General features: G+C 40.5%; 1 protein-coding gene across 1 annotated transcript; it reads right to left on the minus strand.

Annotated features, from left to right (window-relative positions):
- Positions 1-9,685: 9,685 nt before the first annotated feature.
- trim35-28 (tripartite motif containing 35-28) lies at positions 9,686-16,058 on the minus strand. Its single transcript, XM_035435430.1, has 6 exons — positions 15,421-16,058; positions 14,371-14,466; positions 13,515-13,745; positions 13,033-13,055; positions 12,601-12,719; positions 9,686-12,085 (listed from the first exon to the last, which is right to left on the minus strand). The coding sequence occupies exons 1-6, from the start codon at positions 15,841-15,843 to the stop codon at positions 11,553-11,555; spliced, it is 1,425 nt and encodes a 474-aa protein (XP_035291321.1). The 5' UTR covers positions 15,844-16,058; the 3' UTR covers positions 9,686-11,552.
- Positions 16,059-17,026: the final 968 nt, after the last annotated feature.

Below are 17,026 nucleotides of genomic sequence, written 5' to 3' on the forward strand. Positions count from 1 at the left end.
ATTTTACTTTTGATTCAGAGTAAATGCAGATTGACAGACTTACTAATGCTTTTAAACTTCTTATCTGACAAGCAGAGACACCTTTACATTGGCGTGTGTTGTTTAGTATACACTGGAGAGAGTGAGATGTGCATGAGATCTGTTGATTCTCAGAAGTGCTGTGTTTCAAGGCAGTGTGGGTGAAGTGATAGGACACATTCGTCAAAGTGTCATTCTCTATTAATTCTCCGTGTGTAGTTTACATTGTTTATCATGAGTACATACACTTCACAAGATTAACCGAGGTGACAGAATTCTGATGGTGTGAATGCAAGCATACATGCAAAGAATTCCTTAAATACAACAGTGGAAAAACTATTGATCATTTGCTGTGGAATGGTTGAGCAACCATTGAGTTCCCTTAATTGGGGATTTGACCTTTTTCAGATATAATGCATTTTCCAACAGTTTTCAAAGAAAACTGTTATTTAGTTGCTGTACAGTCATATGTTTTCCTTTATTTCACTTCCACCTAGCCTTCCATTGTCTATCGATGGGTTCAAAAACATGACAGCCAGCATTTTAAAACTAAACCGTTGTTGTCAGTCAACCACCAGTCCAATGTGTATTTCAGTTTGAGATTACATTTTGAATGTTTTCCCTACACTAAAAGGAAGGGAATCAACATTTGGGAGATCACCCTGTAGAAATGTCAAATGTGTGGGTGCCCTTAATAAAATGCACGTAGAGAGAATGAAACTAAACAGGCTTATGCCTGTTTGCTTATGGCACCCATCATGTAAGGGAGGAGGGGGCCATGGCACCTGTGGTTTAGTTGGGCAAGATTAAAAGATCTGAAGCAGGCAGGAATGGGGGAAGTAGCAACAGCCTGTGTACACACAAATATCAATTACATTTAATGATGCTTCTTACATGAGGTAATGGTATTCAATCTTCACAAAATTAAATGAAAATAAATAAAAAATCTCATGAAAAATTGAGTGATAAGGGTACTTTACCTAGTCTATAAAACAGCACAGAGCATTTCGGTCTACCTCAACCACTTGGCGCTACCACCTGCTATTTAGTATACCCCAAATCGAAACTCGTCCACTCTGTCTGGCTGTGCAGGCCTGGCCATTTTGTTTTTACTGAGATCAGTCAATAGTTCAGATCAGTCAAATGCCAACTCCACCAATGAAATAGTTAGTCGATTAATTAACCTTAACTTGAGCATCGGTGTCAGTATATTGTGGTGACACCATTTCACCTTTCACAGACATTGTCTGCATGACATCGGAGCACCAGTGCACCCTTTTGTGTACAGGGGTCACTGTTTCCTGTGTGAGTGGCAGTTGACACGCGGTATCTTCACGCAAATTCCTGTTGTGGCTTATATGGTTCTATAGCTTCACCTATTTTGTCCCCTTTTGCTTAAATTTTTTTTTAAATTGTCCTTAAATCTTGATATTCTTGCAAAACATTTTGCATTTTCATGTTGCTTTCTTGCTCTTAACTAAAGCCTTCTTGGGTTCAGACGCTGCAGCTAGCCTTGTCAAACCACTCCTTCCGATTTCCTTTCACATGCAACACAAGAGGGGTGGTCACATTTCAAGCATCAATTTGGACACCTAAATTGTAAACAGGCGTCTGGTGATTTCTCTAGTTTTGGACATCTTGCCATGGCACTTAGGTGTGATGCTCCTCCACTACTTTCTGCTGTTCTGCTGCATAACCAGCCTTTCTCTCTTTCTGGAATACCTGAATGTCAGCGATAATGAAGGGCCCGCCTGAGTGTCTGTTGTGGTTGCAGGGGACTGTAGTCTCAGAAGAAGTGGCCGGTGGTGTTGTTTTATGATACAATCCCTACTGCAGACTCCAGATGAAAGTTTAAAAGAATCAAAGTTTCAAACATACCTTCATTTTCCGTAATTCTATTTTTTTTCTTGAGTTGTCAATACACTTGCTTTGAATGTATGTCTGCTGTACTGTTTCCACTGAATTGCAGCTGATAATGGCTCAATTTCAGGTTTCCACATTCATTCTCGCCAAGTATTTTAGATGGATTATTCAATATGTGGAAAGATGTGATCCCTCACATGTAAAAATTATTGCATATTGTTTAAAAATCAGTAAAGGTTCAGTATCCGGTTTAATGCTGTACAAATCTACAAATTATGTAGTTACAAGCCACAAGTTGTGTAGTGAAGCCAGCCTAACGTTTCATTGGGTTTGAAATCATACCCACACTTATCAGAAACGATTAGTCCCTTTCACTCTTAGTAATGTAAGTTTCTATTTTTTTTCTATCTTGCTCATTCTCAGCTTTTATGAAGTGAAGAAAGGTGGTTATGAGTCGAAGAAAAAAAAAACTGAAGCTCAAATAATTTCTCTTTCGCTTCTCTGCTTGCAAGGGATCCTTTAGAATGTCTTGCATTTTTATAATATCTTGCATGAACAATTTCACTAATATTTACTTATCGTTTAATGTTTATTTGAACTGAATCATCGAAGTGCATTCTTCTTTTGGGTTCACCAGTGGTATTTTTGATACTTTAACATTTATCCATTTATCACTCTGTCTCGTAGTCTCTTTAGAATAATCCTTGTTTTATTTAACCAGTTTATCTCTGAGTGTTGAAGTAACCCCAGGTTAAGATGTTTATCACAAGATGAAACTTCCTCTGACACCTGTTTCTCTGCCGCCCCGTCTGCATGTTTGTCTTCTTCCCCCCCGCCTCGTTTACACGTTTGATATCCCTTGTTTTTTTCACACCTCAAACCTGAGACCGAGATACAGCTGCGGTTTTGCGAATTTGTTCGTCTGTTGCAGTTTTCACGGAAGGGGCCATTTCTTGTGCTCGCTGGTGCTCACAGGCACATACTTTAAATAACCCGCTGATCCCACTGTTAGCAAGGGATGGCAGGGCTGAGGTATGAGTGAAAGAGATGGGAGGGAAGTTGATGAATGGTCCAGTTTTAAAAGAGAGGGAAAGAATGAAAGGGAAAAAAGGGGACTCATAAAAGGAAGGAGGTCAGAAGTAGGATGATGGTGGAAAGGTTAGATGTCACCATTCATGGAGGATGGGTTGGAGATGTGGTGAGGGGGTTTGGAAAGGGGTAATAGTATAGAGGATGTGGAGGGGGGAGTTGGAGTGACATGGGTGCATGGTAGAGAGAGCCAGAGCAGTAAAACTTCTAAAGGAAAAAAAAAAAAACATTTTTGTGGGATTTTGAGAACAATTTTTTTAATGTATAAAGGTTTTTTCTACATGGTTTAGTTGGAAAGGAGAAGTTTGTGCCTTTTTTTTTTTGACCACTTCCAATCTCGGTACCTCTCTCATTTTCGATCCAACCATTTGTTGCTGATATGCAAGAATTATGAACGCAGAATGCACTGGTGTCACATTTTTCCTTAAGGCTTTTTAAACAAACAACAACCACTCAAAGCCATTTTAAAGCAGCTTAACCTGTTTTTGAAGCAAAAGAGATTCATTAATATTGGTCTGTGGGTTTATCTCCAAAACAATCTAATATTTTGCCAATTATTTTCCATTAGGTAGATGGCCTGGTATTGCTTGTTCTCCTGTGTGTTGCACAGCTAGCTGGGCTGATATATTCATATAGAGGCAATGACCCGGGACCTGTCGATGGTACTGAGAACAGAGACAGCCATTCCTACAGGCCAGAAAACGCAATTCCATGAATGGATATTGACTCACGCCATAGACCTGGATTAAGCTTGTGGCGATCCTTGCAACAGTAATCATCTTTGAGCCTTCAATCTGTCAAATACATTTTGTATACATTTTTTTTAAAATAATCGTTTCGTGGTGGTGAAGTGGAAAACTATAGAATAAATCTGAAATAAAGTTAATTGATGAGTTAACCATTAATTATTGCTGTTTGGAGGAGCAGGCTAGTTGCATTAACAAACAGGTGTACCAAATAAAGCAGCCGGTGAATGAATATAATGCATACTGTAGCGTACAAAGGACGAAAAAATCTTGTAAACTGTATGGCACACTCTGTGCACTGAATTATATGCCCCCCCCCCCCAAAAAAAAAAAATTGTTTGTCACCTTTTGCTGTACCTCCACCCTCTTCAACGAAATAACTGACAAACCAAATTAAGAAATAGATTTAGGAAATGCTTTTTTTTTTAACCATGACAGCTTTCGCAAAACTATGAACGGAGATGGAAACGTTCTTTCAAAACAACCCTAACTACTCAGAATCATTTGTGTTTGTAGCAAATTTGCGGGCACTAGGTTTGTACATGCGTAATGTCTTCGGAGATGACAAACATTTATAGTTCCATGGCGAGCATGTTCATCCACCCTCTGGCCACAGATACACAGTGTTTCTTACGGAGGTGTAAGGGTGGAACAAAAGTTAGATGCTCTTTATTTCCATCCTCAACTTATCACATAACGCTCCTCTTTGGAGAGATAACCAGATTTTGTAAGGATGTTCTTTGTGCCTCATTTAATGTCCAAACCATCATTTACACTACTTGTCGTAATTGTTCGGCAGTTTTGCTGATTTTCACCTGCCAGCAGTACTGACAGACATGGCTGTCCATCCGGGGAAGGCATGGCTGCTCGTGTAGCCGTAAATCATTCTGTCACCCCCACTATGCCACCTGTAAGTCTATAAATAAAATATTTACATTTCCATCTGTTCACATCTGCCTATGTCAGTGTCAGCTTCAGTAACAGGTACATCTGTGCCCACTTCCACATGACCAGGGAAGTGAGAATTAATGTATTTAAAAGGGAAATGCTTCAAAATCCTAGTTCCTAAAAATCAACCAACCGACAAGTCAATCAACTGATCAACGAAGCAATCAACTACCTAGGTGCATTTAAATTTGTGAATTGCCACAAAACAGACACAAATCTATCAATCGATCAAGTGAACAATCAATCAGTCAATCAATCAATCAAATCATCAACACCCGTATCACACACAGGAAAACCCTATTTCCTTTCCAGTTAAGGAAATAGCAGAGACTTTTAGCCAGGGTAATTTGTGCAGCATATTCTCTTTTTACAAATATTCCCTTTATACAGCTGGATATTTTACTGAAACAATTCAGTTCAAGCACTTGCATTTGCCCCACCTGGGAACCAGTCCAGCAAGTTTTCAGTTGCAAGCCCACTTCCCTAACCACTACCATGTCCCTGAAAAATTAGCATAGAAGCATTAAATACATCAGTCAGTATCATTCCATGGTCACACATAGTTGGACTCAGTCTATGTTCTACAATGTACGGAGTGGAGTCATAACTTGAGAACCAAAGTGAATGCTGAAAGCCACTTCCTCCCTCACAACCCCCCCCCCCCCCCCCAAATAAAAATCCTTCTCAGATCAAATGGGGGTGGGGGTGGGGGTGAGGTGTTGAGGTTGACAGGCCTAGCTGATGCAAGCCTATTGTGTTCAGCTCAGCTTTCAAAGAATCAAGCCCACTGTAGTAAAGAGTAAATTATGGAAGCCAATATTAGCTTTACTGCAACAAAAACTGGCTCCTCTAATTATTGCAAGGAGGAACAGTTTTTTTTGCACTACCATCTACTAAATGACAAATCAAATGACTTATCTCAGGGGCGCTGTGGCACCAAAGACTGATTTGATGTTTGAGTGCTGTAGGTGTTGTGAAGTGGTATTGAGCACAACTCTATCTCCACTAACAGCAACATGGCGGTATGTCAGGTGTGCATCATCTTGTATAACATCTGTAGAATCCGACACTTCCTCACCACCTACTCAACCAAACTCGTGGCCCGATTCCTGCCTGGACTACTGTGACTCACTCCTCGCTGGGCCTCCCTGCCTTCACCACCAGACAGCTCATCCAGAATGCTGCCGTTTTCCTCATATATACCTTCCCCAATATCTGCCACGTCTCTCTTCTTCTCACGCCCCCCCTCCTTAATTTAGGGGAAAAAAGTAATTGGACAGTTGGCTGCTCAGCTGTCTCTTCGTCTGTGTGTTACTGCATCCTTTGATCATGCACAAGAAAGCTAACAAAAGGCCTAGAATTGATTCTAGAGGTGGCATTTGCATTTGGAGGCTTTTGTTGTTGTTTTTCAAAATAAGGAGCAAAGAAGTGGCAGAGCCAGTAAAGCAGGCCATCACGAAGCTGCAAAAACAGAATAAATTGATCAGACATGCCCAAAACTTTGAGTATGACAAAACGAATTGTGTGATACATCGTTAAGAAGGTTGAACACACCGGTGAGCTCAGAAATAGGAAGCAATCAAGTAGACCACGGAAGACCACCTGCAGTGGACGGCAGAAAATACTTTCAGTTGTGAAGCAAAACCCACAGAACACTGCCTCCAGGATGTAGGCATAGATGCGTCAGTGACTACCTTGAAGAGAAGACTACACCAGCATGACATCAGATGGTTCACCACAAGGTGCAAACCACTGGAAATTCTCAAGAACAGAACAGCCAGATTGGAGCTGGTAAAAAAAAGTACATTAAAAAAACTGCTAAGAAAAAGTCCAAGAACAGTCTTATGGACCCATGAGATGAGTATTAAGCTGTACCAAAGTAATGGGCAGAGGATAGTTTGGAGCTAGAAAGGAACTGCTCATGATCCAAAGCATCCCTCCCCCCATTTGTAAAACATGGTGGATATTATACCTTGGGCATGTGTAGCTGCTACTGAGACTGGCTCACTTCTCTTCACTGATGATGTGACTGCTGACAGCAACAGCAGGGTGAATTGTAAAGTCTAAAAAAGCATCTGCTCAGATCCAACCAAATGCCTCAAAACTCAGGACACCTTGAGCCCAAACATATTGCTGAAGCTACCAAGGAGTTTTTCAGGGCCAAAAACGGGAATGTTCTGGGCTGGCCAACCTCATATTCATTGTTTCATTTCAAATCCAAAGTGCCAGAATACAGAGTCAACAGAAATTTTGCCACTGTCCAAATACTTGCGGACCACATTGTATATAATACACACCATAGCATACAAAGTATAAAGAAAGCATGTAAACTGTAGGGCACATAATGTCCCCCCCCCCCCCCCCCCCCCAATCAGAGCAGTCTAGAACTGGGGCTGCTTTGCACAGTGCTCCTCCAGTCAGCAGCACCTTTGTGGCTTCCTGAATGAAACCCTGCAGCTTGCAAAAGCAGTTTCACAAGCAAGCTCTCCATTTAACCCAAAATATGCCATGGCAGAATCTCCCTGCTCAGGAGCCAATGTGGTAATTGTTAGAGTACCCCGTTTCTCAACCAACACATTGCACAGACACTTAAACTACAGTAGCAACACAGCTATATAATGTCTTTACTGGGTCCATGATGTCACCCGTCTCTTCCACTTGCCCTCAGATAAGTTGGGATGGCTCTTTTCCCAGCTTGGTGCCAAGGGAGTGTTCAGTCCATCTACTGCATGCCATAACTGTGGAGGCCAAAAAACTACAAAAGATTCCGTTGGTTTTATCCTTGCTTGACTGCACTGACTGGTGCAAAAACTCCACTAAGAGAAGGCAATTGTATTTCCTGAAATGCTTTTGGTGATGTATGTAAAAGTATACTGAAAAACCCAACACAGAGTCTGATGCGTGCTTATACTGGCAAATATTGAACAGCAACAGGTTTGTTGAAGAAAATTTAGTCTGCTTTCTCCAAACGTTGCTGACTTCAGCAAAGCGAACACCTACTTAAGGGACAAATTTAGCTTACGCATGTAAGTCTAAGACAGCACATTATTTTGCTTAAATGAATTAACGATGCGGTTGTTCCCTGCACTTGGACTGGTACTTCTCTCTAGGGTTTTCGTCATACTTGTCCCTGGTTATGGTTATACACTTTGTTGTACGTCGCTCTGGATAAGAGCGTCTGCCAAATGCCTGTAATGTAATGTAACGAGACTCAATAAACGCGCAAAACGCTTACTGTGAACTTTCAGTGAAAGATATTCAAATGGAGCTCCAGATTTATAATGATCAGATTCTGTTTATGTGTCACGTTTACTACACAATTCTGTGATGTAAAATTCAATCCTATAATAAAAATGTATCAAGGAACTGCCTATTCTTTTTGGTGTAAATGATTCATTTAATGCTTAAAGCTCCAGGAAACTGAAATCTGTGAATTCTTTGCTCATGTGTTGTTTTAATACTTTTTTTTGCATTCACAAATGGCCCAGAAATATATTAAAATGATTCCTGTAAAAAAAAAAAACCATTGACATCACAATTTATGTTAATGAAGTTGCACACAGAAAGTTTTAGTGGGTGGCTTAAGTGCACAGTGCAACTTTGAAAACTGGCAATGCTTGTTTTGCATACAGTTAATAGAAACTGACATGAGGAAAATAAGAACAACCCTACACAGATTTGAACCTGGGTTGACCCCTTTAGTGTTATATATTCAAAAATCCAATAGACCGTGTATTAAAGTTCAATAAAGGTTCAATTTTAGTCTTGTCTGACCATCGCACCTGGTTCCAGTCAGTTTCAATGACATTTGACAAAGTCCAGACACTTGAATTTGTAAGTGCTTTCCTTGTGTAAACCTTCAAAAGAGCCTGTTGGGATGGGGGTGGTGTTTTATGGTTGAACTTGAGACTTGATGACCCAAGACGCAACTAAATTCTGCAGTTCTTAAACTGTGATTCTTGGGGTCTATGCCTCCCTCACCATCTTCCTCACTATGCATGTGGGCATGTATTGCACCCTCTTCCTAGGTAGCTTGCAATGGCTCCAGCTGTGCAAAACTTTTTGATTATTGCCCTAATGGTGTTTTGTGGTACGTTTAAAACGATTTATGCATGTTTGGTCCTCATTCCCTGACTTGTCTAGGACAACAACCGTCTGTCTCTCTGCTGAACTGACAGTTCTTTGGCTGTCACTATAGAAATGGATGACAAAGGGATTTTATATCTTTTTTATCTCTTTTTTATACCCTAGAGAAACAGAAAGTGAAGGAAAGCCACAATACAGTTCTTGAAGTCCGAGATTCATTTAAATAAGTAGAATTTCAGTGCATAAGATTTATCAATTTTAAATTGTTTTTGGTTTCCAATTATTTGGGCACTTACGTTTTTGAGAAAATATATAATTACTCAACAAAAGCAGCTAAAAAAGGTTAAAAAAAGAGTAATTGTGTATGAGAATGAAAGTATATAGTTTTTTCCATGTCTGTGCATAATATATACCTCATTAACTGTTATTTTATACAATCTCTCATTTCCTCTCTCTATTTCCTCTCATTTTCATCAAATTCAGGACTTGACTACCAACTAAATGTTCTCAGATTCAGGGAATACAAAAAAAAAATATTGATTGGATCCGCATAGAACAATTTCTCAAATTTCTCAAATTCTACAATTAATGGGAGGAATTGTCTTGATATTAAAACTGTATTATTTTTAATGAAATTTAGGCACCTTTTCAACCATGACATCAAACGTCCGCCCCGGTGTGAGAGACAGTTCAGAGAAAGTGTTGGGACCATTTTCCAGGGGATTATTGAGATAAGCAGCAAGTTCGTAAATCCACAAAAGTAAATGCAAACAGTTGAGACCGATGACCATCTTAAAGTTAAGATTTCTCACTTTCCAACGCCAAGCTCATTTGCTACTACTGTAATACATGTCTGTTATACAATATATTTTCATTAAGTAAAACATTGCCATATCATGTTCGGTAATTATTACTAAAATAAATCAGATCTGTGCCTTTTTTGAAACAAGAAAAAACTTTATTTGGTGTTGTACACTTTTTATCAAGTTTTAGGCACCCTCTTGTGGACATGTTAGACATGTTAAAAAGGTAGTTCACCCAAAAATGAAATGAAGGTATGTTTCCACTTACACATCTCGCACAAACTGCAGAATTATATTTGGAAAGAAGCATTACTGTTGAATTTTTCTGATGTAAATTTTTGGCACATTTTCGAAGCCAGAGGAAAATGGCCCCACAGGGTGCGTTTTATCAGGGTGAGCTCCAGCGAATATATAGAAAACTCATCCCATTTCAGCAAGACTATTTGGATGGACAGACTCCATCTACTTGTCTAATTGGTATTACTTTGGCTAAGTGGAAACACCAGAATTTCATTTTTGGGGGAACTACCCCTTTGAAGAAATTTCTGTAGATAAGCTGCAGCAATATTTAAAAAAAATATATATATAGGTTATATTGATTTCTCATAAGTTGTACAATTCTGTTGTATTCAGCAATTTTGGTAGTCCGATTTCACATTGTAATAACAATACAGTCCCCATACAGATAAATTGAAAAGAATGATATACTGGCACACCAAGTTGCCAATTGACAGAGGAAAGGTACCTGCACCTACATAGACAAAATACTTCAATATTATGAAGCTGAATATGACTAAAGTATTCAGACCCCTTGACAACTAAATTTCTCAGCATTACAAATGATGCTTAGACACATTTTTACAATCAGTATTTCAATTGTAAATGCATGTGCTCTAACAGAAAATTCAGAAGGCCAAAATGAGTTATTTGCAAGCAGATATTTTGAAGAAAATGAAAATGAAAAACTTGTGCCTGCATGCAAAATCAAGCACCACACGTTAACATTATAGAGTCATGTTTTGCTGCAATAAGAGCTTTAAGGTAAGTATCTACATTGTCTGGAGTGATTTTTTCCCAATTCTTCTAGGCAGATTTGCTCCAGGTTCTTCAGGTTGGTTGGACGATGCTTGTGGACCAAAATTTTAAGTGTCATAGATTCTCAGTGGATTTGATATCAGGACATTGACTGGGGACACTGTGGGACATTCACCTTTTTGGGCTTGTTCCTTGTCCTTTCCAAATATATGAATTTGTATTACTTTACTGTACCTCTAACTGCCATATAATGCTCTTTAGGCTTCACTTTCATCAACCTTTCCTTCAAATTCACAACTTGACTAGTGATCCGAGGGTTTCATCCAAAAATGTGAGTTATGTGTTCACAGATGGAGGCCAACGGTAAGGCATCTGTGTCCTTTTAAGGGCACTGTTTTCATCTGAGGATTTTGTTTTATAGAAAGGCACACTAGGCAGGAGTTTTGCCTTGCATTGCTGTGGTCCTGTCTTATACGTCAAATACGTCTCCTCCTCCATTCTCAACCCTGCCCATTCACCTCAGTTTGTATAGCTATTTTACATCCGTTTTTATTACTACATGTACAGCTTTGCTGTATTTGTGCTGCACCTCTGTCATTTCAGTAGTTAGGTAGCTACAAATGCTCCACCGCAATCTGATCCCACGCTACAGGCACTGTAGCCACACTCCCCACTCCCCACACAGAAAAGAGCAGCACATTTTCTAATGACATTTTCCAGGTGAATTTTTCCTTTAAAGCCCCCTACCAAATATCTGAGATGGACAGTAAAGACAAAAAAAAAAGATTTAAAGTCCTAAATCTGAAAGATCAAAATATTCAAATCAGCCTCTCAAAGAACTTCCCTTCCTCTCCTGATCACTCTGATTCACAATTCATCACGGTCATGCAAACAGCAAGGCAGAGCAGGGAAAGCCGGTCACCTTGTAGCTTCTCAGGCTACCTGAAGTGAGTAGTCTGGCTCCTCACGCATAGTTTAGGGTGATGCTCGCTGGAGTGACGGCCATGGGAGTGACTTGAAGGCCCGGACCGAAGAGCGGGAACACCCTCTCGGTGAACTTCTCATTGAAGGTGCAGATGTGCTCGTCCTTGCTGGGATCCCAGAAGGACACCGTGCCTTTTTCACAGTTCAGCTTCACCCTGACCTTCTCCAGCTTCTCCAGAGGGAGCGTAGTGCGGGGCACGGTCAGGGCGCTGTACACCCCTTTGCTCAGCCCGATGGTGCACACGCCGCTCTTGGTGGACATGGTGAACTTGCGCTTCCGGGGCAGGGAGTCCTTGCAGACTCCCACGATCCACTTGGGGTTGTCGCCCACGTGGACGTCCCAGTGGTGGCGCCCGGAGGTGAAGCCCTCCGAGCCCAGGACGAACACGCAGGGGTCGAAGCGCTCCGCGTTGTCCGGCACCAGCTGCCTCTCCTTGCTGGCATACACGCTGGACATGTCCGGAGACATGGAGAGCCAGGGGGACGCAGTGTTGGGGTCCAGTATCACTGGGACTGAGGAGGCAAGAGAGACACATGAAATGCAACAGCCACACCCTGAGAGGTTGTGGTGCTAAGCCCTTATAGGCCTACCCACAATACCAGCACATCACCCACACCCCCCCCTACCCCAAAAGAAGTCTATTTGCACTGAATTTTGCATTTGTTTTTACTATGTTTGTCATTTTAAAAGTACATTTTTAAAATAATTTATTGCTTTAATAAACAGTGGTGTCTGTGTAAGCAAACATCCAAGCAGATGTCATCCTAGGCTGATTCATTTAGTGTTTGGTGGGAGGCCCAGTCAATGTAAGGGGATTCTGCGGAAGATTCCTTAAACACAATATTGAGTATCCTTCTAGAACTATAGCAGCCGGTCCCACAAAATATCCCTCACGCCAGGGCGAGGGGACGGCTAGGGAGGGGTGAGGGGGGGAGAGAAGAGAACACATTGTTCCTCTGTACACATGATTCCTGGAACATGCCAATGAAAAGATAAAAGAAAGCAGTCCTCCAGCTTTTGCACTCACTGTACGCCACGTGCGACTGCATCTTCTCCCACACTTTGAAGGCGAGCGAGCCGAGGTGTTGGGCTACGTTGATGAGCGACCCGGAGACACTTGGAGGATCATCAGCGGTCCACTGGGCTCTGCAGTGACATTCTACAGTCAGCTCCAATAAGGGTGTGGACCACAGGTGGAGCACAGGTCCAGCGAGTCAGGAAGTAAAGGTCCTGCCATGTGTTTCTACCACAGATGAACTCAGCCAGCTAATTATACTAATTAGTTCTACCTCCTGGCTGAAGAATTGTTCTAATTAGCAAATACAGGTAATTGGAACAAATTATTGGGGAAGACTTTTACTTTCTGAACCAGGATTTTACAAGCCTGGTGCGGACTCAGCAATTTGATATAACATGGCAAAGAATTAAAGATACCAACTGGGGGGGGGGTTCACATTACCTTCTTTTCAAGGCTCTGAAATTCTGTGGAGGAAAGACATATATTAAACTATATATATATAGAATTGTTGGTTAACTTCATTGGTTAATTCTGAAAACAATAAGCAAGCCTATGCATGAACTATGTTTAAGGACTTGCCAAGAATATACAGTAAAGATAACATTATGCAGTGTGCATACTGAAGCAGATATCGCAGCTTTCCTTTGCTGAAAACGGCACAATGAAATCAGGTTGTATCTGAACACAAATATCCTGTTCAGAAATGCAGATGACGCATTGTATTGGTTTTTTCCGACTTAAAGCTGACCGCTGTCGTTTTAAAATGAATGTTAATAACTGAATGTTTTTAATGGATAATTTAAAAAAAACAACTGATACGGTAATTGACCACAGGACCTTAAAGGGGCTCTATATACACAACTGATTGCTATTATTATACTGGCGTTCCTCTGTGTAGCATCAGAGGAGGTTACTTTCTGTACCTGCAGGAAAGATAGGACATCAGTTCCCATCTCCCTTTTTACAGTTTGGATGAGCTTAGCCAGCTCAGTCATTTCTTGTTTAAGACTGGCGATCCGCCCCTCCATCATCTGCTTCTTTTGCTCCTCCTCCTCTCTCAGCATGGCGATCCTGCAGGCCTCCTCTTCATTCAGGTACCGATGAAGTTTCTCAAACTCCATTTTTATCTGTCTCTCTGTCTGTTGAGCTTGACTCTGGGGAGAAAAGCCATAAGATGGGCTCCTGTTTTTCCAACTGAGAGTAAAATGCATTAGTACCATAGAATATTTCACGAAACGCAACTGCTTTACATGCAAATGCAATCAAGAAGCGAATACATATTCTTTGTGAAATGTGTGCCTTCACTGAAGTCTCACACTTCAAAATTGATTTTGTAGGAATTATAGGTAAAGTATGTATACAGTAACAGTTTGAAATAACAGTAATAGTAACAGAAATAGAAGCGCTTGCATTGGTTTCATTTCATTACTTGTCCTGATAAACACTGGCGCAAGCATTCTACTTATCCGCAATGCGCCTTTCTTTTGTTCCAGAAGTGAGACCTGAATCTTTCTGGTAAAATGATTTAAAATGATAAATATGTAACCGACAATACAAATGAATACAAATTTGTAAATGAATCAAGATGGGAGAGGGGGTTTCGGATCAGAAACAAGCAGGTGTACTGATACAATTCACCACTGAACTTTTCAGTGAAGCCTTACCATAAAATAAACTAAATTAAAAATTCAATTCACGTCTACATTTATGTTGAAAATACACTTTCATTCACACATCTGAATTGTATTCATTCAAAATGAAGAAAACCAGCAACTTTACCTGGATATACTCCGATGTTGCCTTATATTTGTGACTAATTATTTTAAAGAATTGCATTTTCTCTTCCAAGACACGCAATTTAATGTCCAGTTCCTCCTGAAATTAAAACAAAAAGAATCAAGTTATATATAGATACATTTTTCAGGTTGTCAACATTTTTCAAATATTCTCAACATATGTTAGACATGGCTGACAAACCCAGTTCCTGGTGATCGGCCATCTTGTAGGTTTTCATTTTAACCCCAATTTGACCTGATTCTACTAAATATCAGCTCAATGAGATCTCTAGCTGTTGAATGAGGTGTGCTGGCAACACTATAATCGTAAAAGTTATCTTACAAAGCATCTTTCATTCATGATGTGTTTCCCAACTGCTTCTTAACTGAAGTTGATCTTAGAAATGATCATAGATTAACCAGTGCATCTGACCACTCATAGAAAGCCTCTGGGTTGCTATAATAAACTTCATGCTGTTTTTGCGGATATATATTTACAGAATTCCATTTAAAGAGAAAAAGAGAGGGTTGGTACAAATGGAGGTCATGGAGGGGAGCTTCAGATTTAGAGATTAGGGACACCAGATGGTGCTGAAAACCCTCTACACGTAGCGTCTGCTGGTTTTATCGTAGGTACTTTAATTTTGAAATTTTCAGGCCCACGCTAAACTCCTGACTCGCTTGCTTCAAACTGCACACAGACAAGCTTCCTTTTCCCGTAACGAGCTACATGCTTTATGTTAAGTTGGGTTTCCGTTTATTAAATCTAACATCTGTCCACTCTACAGCACATACTCCACTGCACTTATCTAACATTGATGGTTTTTATATAAAACAGATTTACTTGAAAACAGTTTACATGTCAACTATCCAGCTGGTTCAATAAAGCTGCATACTGCTTCCGTATGCGTCACTAGCTAGTTGCACCCTGTTATAGAAAAAAGGACGACTAAACTTTTGGGAAACACGTTTAAATGCAAAACTGGCTAGTCACTGTTTACAAAAACAAGCACACACCATACGTTTCTTATTTTATTTTGTTTTGTTTTCTGACCTTGCAGTAAGGTGCGCTCTGTTCCAGAGTACTCAGTTCGTGGCCTCTATGCAGCGTTACACAGTCGACGCAGACGGGCTCCTCGTCCTTCACGCAGTACAGCACCAGCTCTTTGTGGTGTAACCCACACCGTTTCTCGGCCACGAGCGGAACCCAAAGGCCCTTTTCTTTCTGATAGGACTCGCATGTGTTCTTCAGCGCACGGTTGGGAATCGGCTGCTCGCCTTCGCACCTCTTCCTGCACACGGGACATTCCCGTATCCCTTTCTGCTCCCAGCTACGCTCCAGACAATCATGGCAGAAACTGTGGGTACAGGACAAAAGAACTGGTTCTCGGAAGAGGTCCTTACACACTGGACAGGTTAGGTCTGCCTCCAAGAGAGAGGGTCTTTCTGATGCGTTGTCAAAATTGCATTCGGCCATTGCTTCTTCGTCGAATAAACGACTCCCACAGTTTTGTGGCGACTCCTTTACTTTCACTTTCACAGGAAGCTCGCTGTGCTGTGTTACAAGAAACGAGTTGTCGCGTGATTGTTTCTTGAAACCCCCCAAGAGTATCCATCTGCGGACTGCAATACTACGAACTATGGGTGGAGGGAGATGCCACTTCTTGTATTTCTTCAACCAACTTTATGTGTACTAAAAAAAAAGCTCAAGATCATTGAATCTTTTCCCTTTAATTTTAGCAGCAAGAAGCAGACCAAATAAGCAGGACACTGTCTTGTTGCTCAAAGTGTAAAAGAGTAACATTATTTATCGGTAATGTCACCTTCTACATTCAAAAGGATTGCAAAAACCATAGAACACAACTTCATATTACAAGTAGCCTAAATAATAACAAAATTCAATCCTTCCAAGTATTTCTCCATAAGTTCAAAGACTCAAACGCATAGCTGATTGTATTGTTGGGACAGTCAAACACAAGTGTACCAATACAACAAATACAATATATTTTATTGAATTTGGTAATTATTATCAAAGATATCAATTATCAATTAAATTGCTGAATTTGTTGGTAGGCAGAGCAACCTGTTGGATTAACCTTTATTAAAATGTACAACTCACTACCAGATTAAAATGAAGAGATGTATTAAATCATTCTTCAATGTCTAGTCTAAAGATGATGGTCAGCTACTTTAAACAACAAATGTTACATACATGGGCAGGTTACAGTCACACAAAAAATTAATGAAGGAAAATACCAAACCACAGCTTGTTTTGTCACTTTAACACCATGACTTTTTGTTGCTTTCACATCTCAACAATAGCAGTGCCAGTGATTATAACAGTAAAAATCTGGGATTTTTGGCATTGAATGCAGCTTCCGTGTTAAACACCACCCACTCCCGGTTTTCACCACGCTCACTTCCGGCTTTTGTTGCACTGCTTTAATACGCTTCCCTACTTTCTGCATGCTTATGGACACTCTCAAGGACATTCATGGGGACATTTTGAAACTGTGAAAGTGGAACACTCCATGGTAGTGTAATAACCAAACAGGGATTAACCCTGTGAGACCCAGTTCAACATTTCTTTTCAGGCACCCTAGAAACACCATTTTTTTCTTTCCAAAAATCAGTTTAAAACAACATTTACCAGTTTCTAA

This window comes from Anguilla anguilla, chromosome 1 (genome assembly GCF_013347855.1).
Source record: "Anguilla anguilla isolate fAngAng1 chromosome 1, fAngAng1.pri, whole genome shotgun sequence".
In the NCBI taxonomy this organism is placed as follows: Eukaryota; Metazoa; Chordata; class Actinopteri; order Anguilliformes; family Anguillidae; genus Anguilla; species Anguilla anguilla.

What these genes read in the sequence shown, in the direction of transcription:
- trim35-28 (XM_035435430.1), bottom strand. Translation starts at nt 15,843, where the DNA reads ATGGCCGAATGCAATTTTGACAACGCATCAGAAAGACCCTCTCTCTTG. An exon ending in CAACATCGGAGTATATCCAG is followed by an intron (nt 13,746 to 14,370) that starts GTAAAGTTGCTG and finishes TTTTCTCCCCAG; the next exon opens with AGTCAAGCTCAACAGACAGA. An exon ending in TTCAGAGCCTTGAAAAGAAG is followed by an intron (nt 12,720 to 13,032) that starts GTAATGTGAACC and finishes ATGTCACTGCAG; the next exon opens with AGCCCAGTGGACCGCTGATG.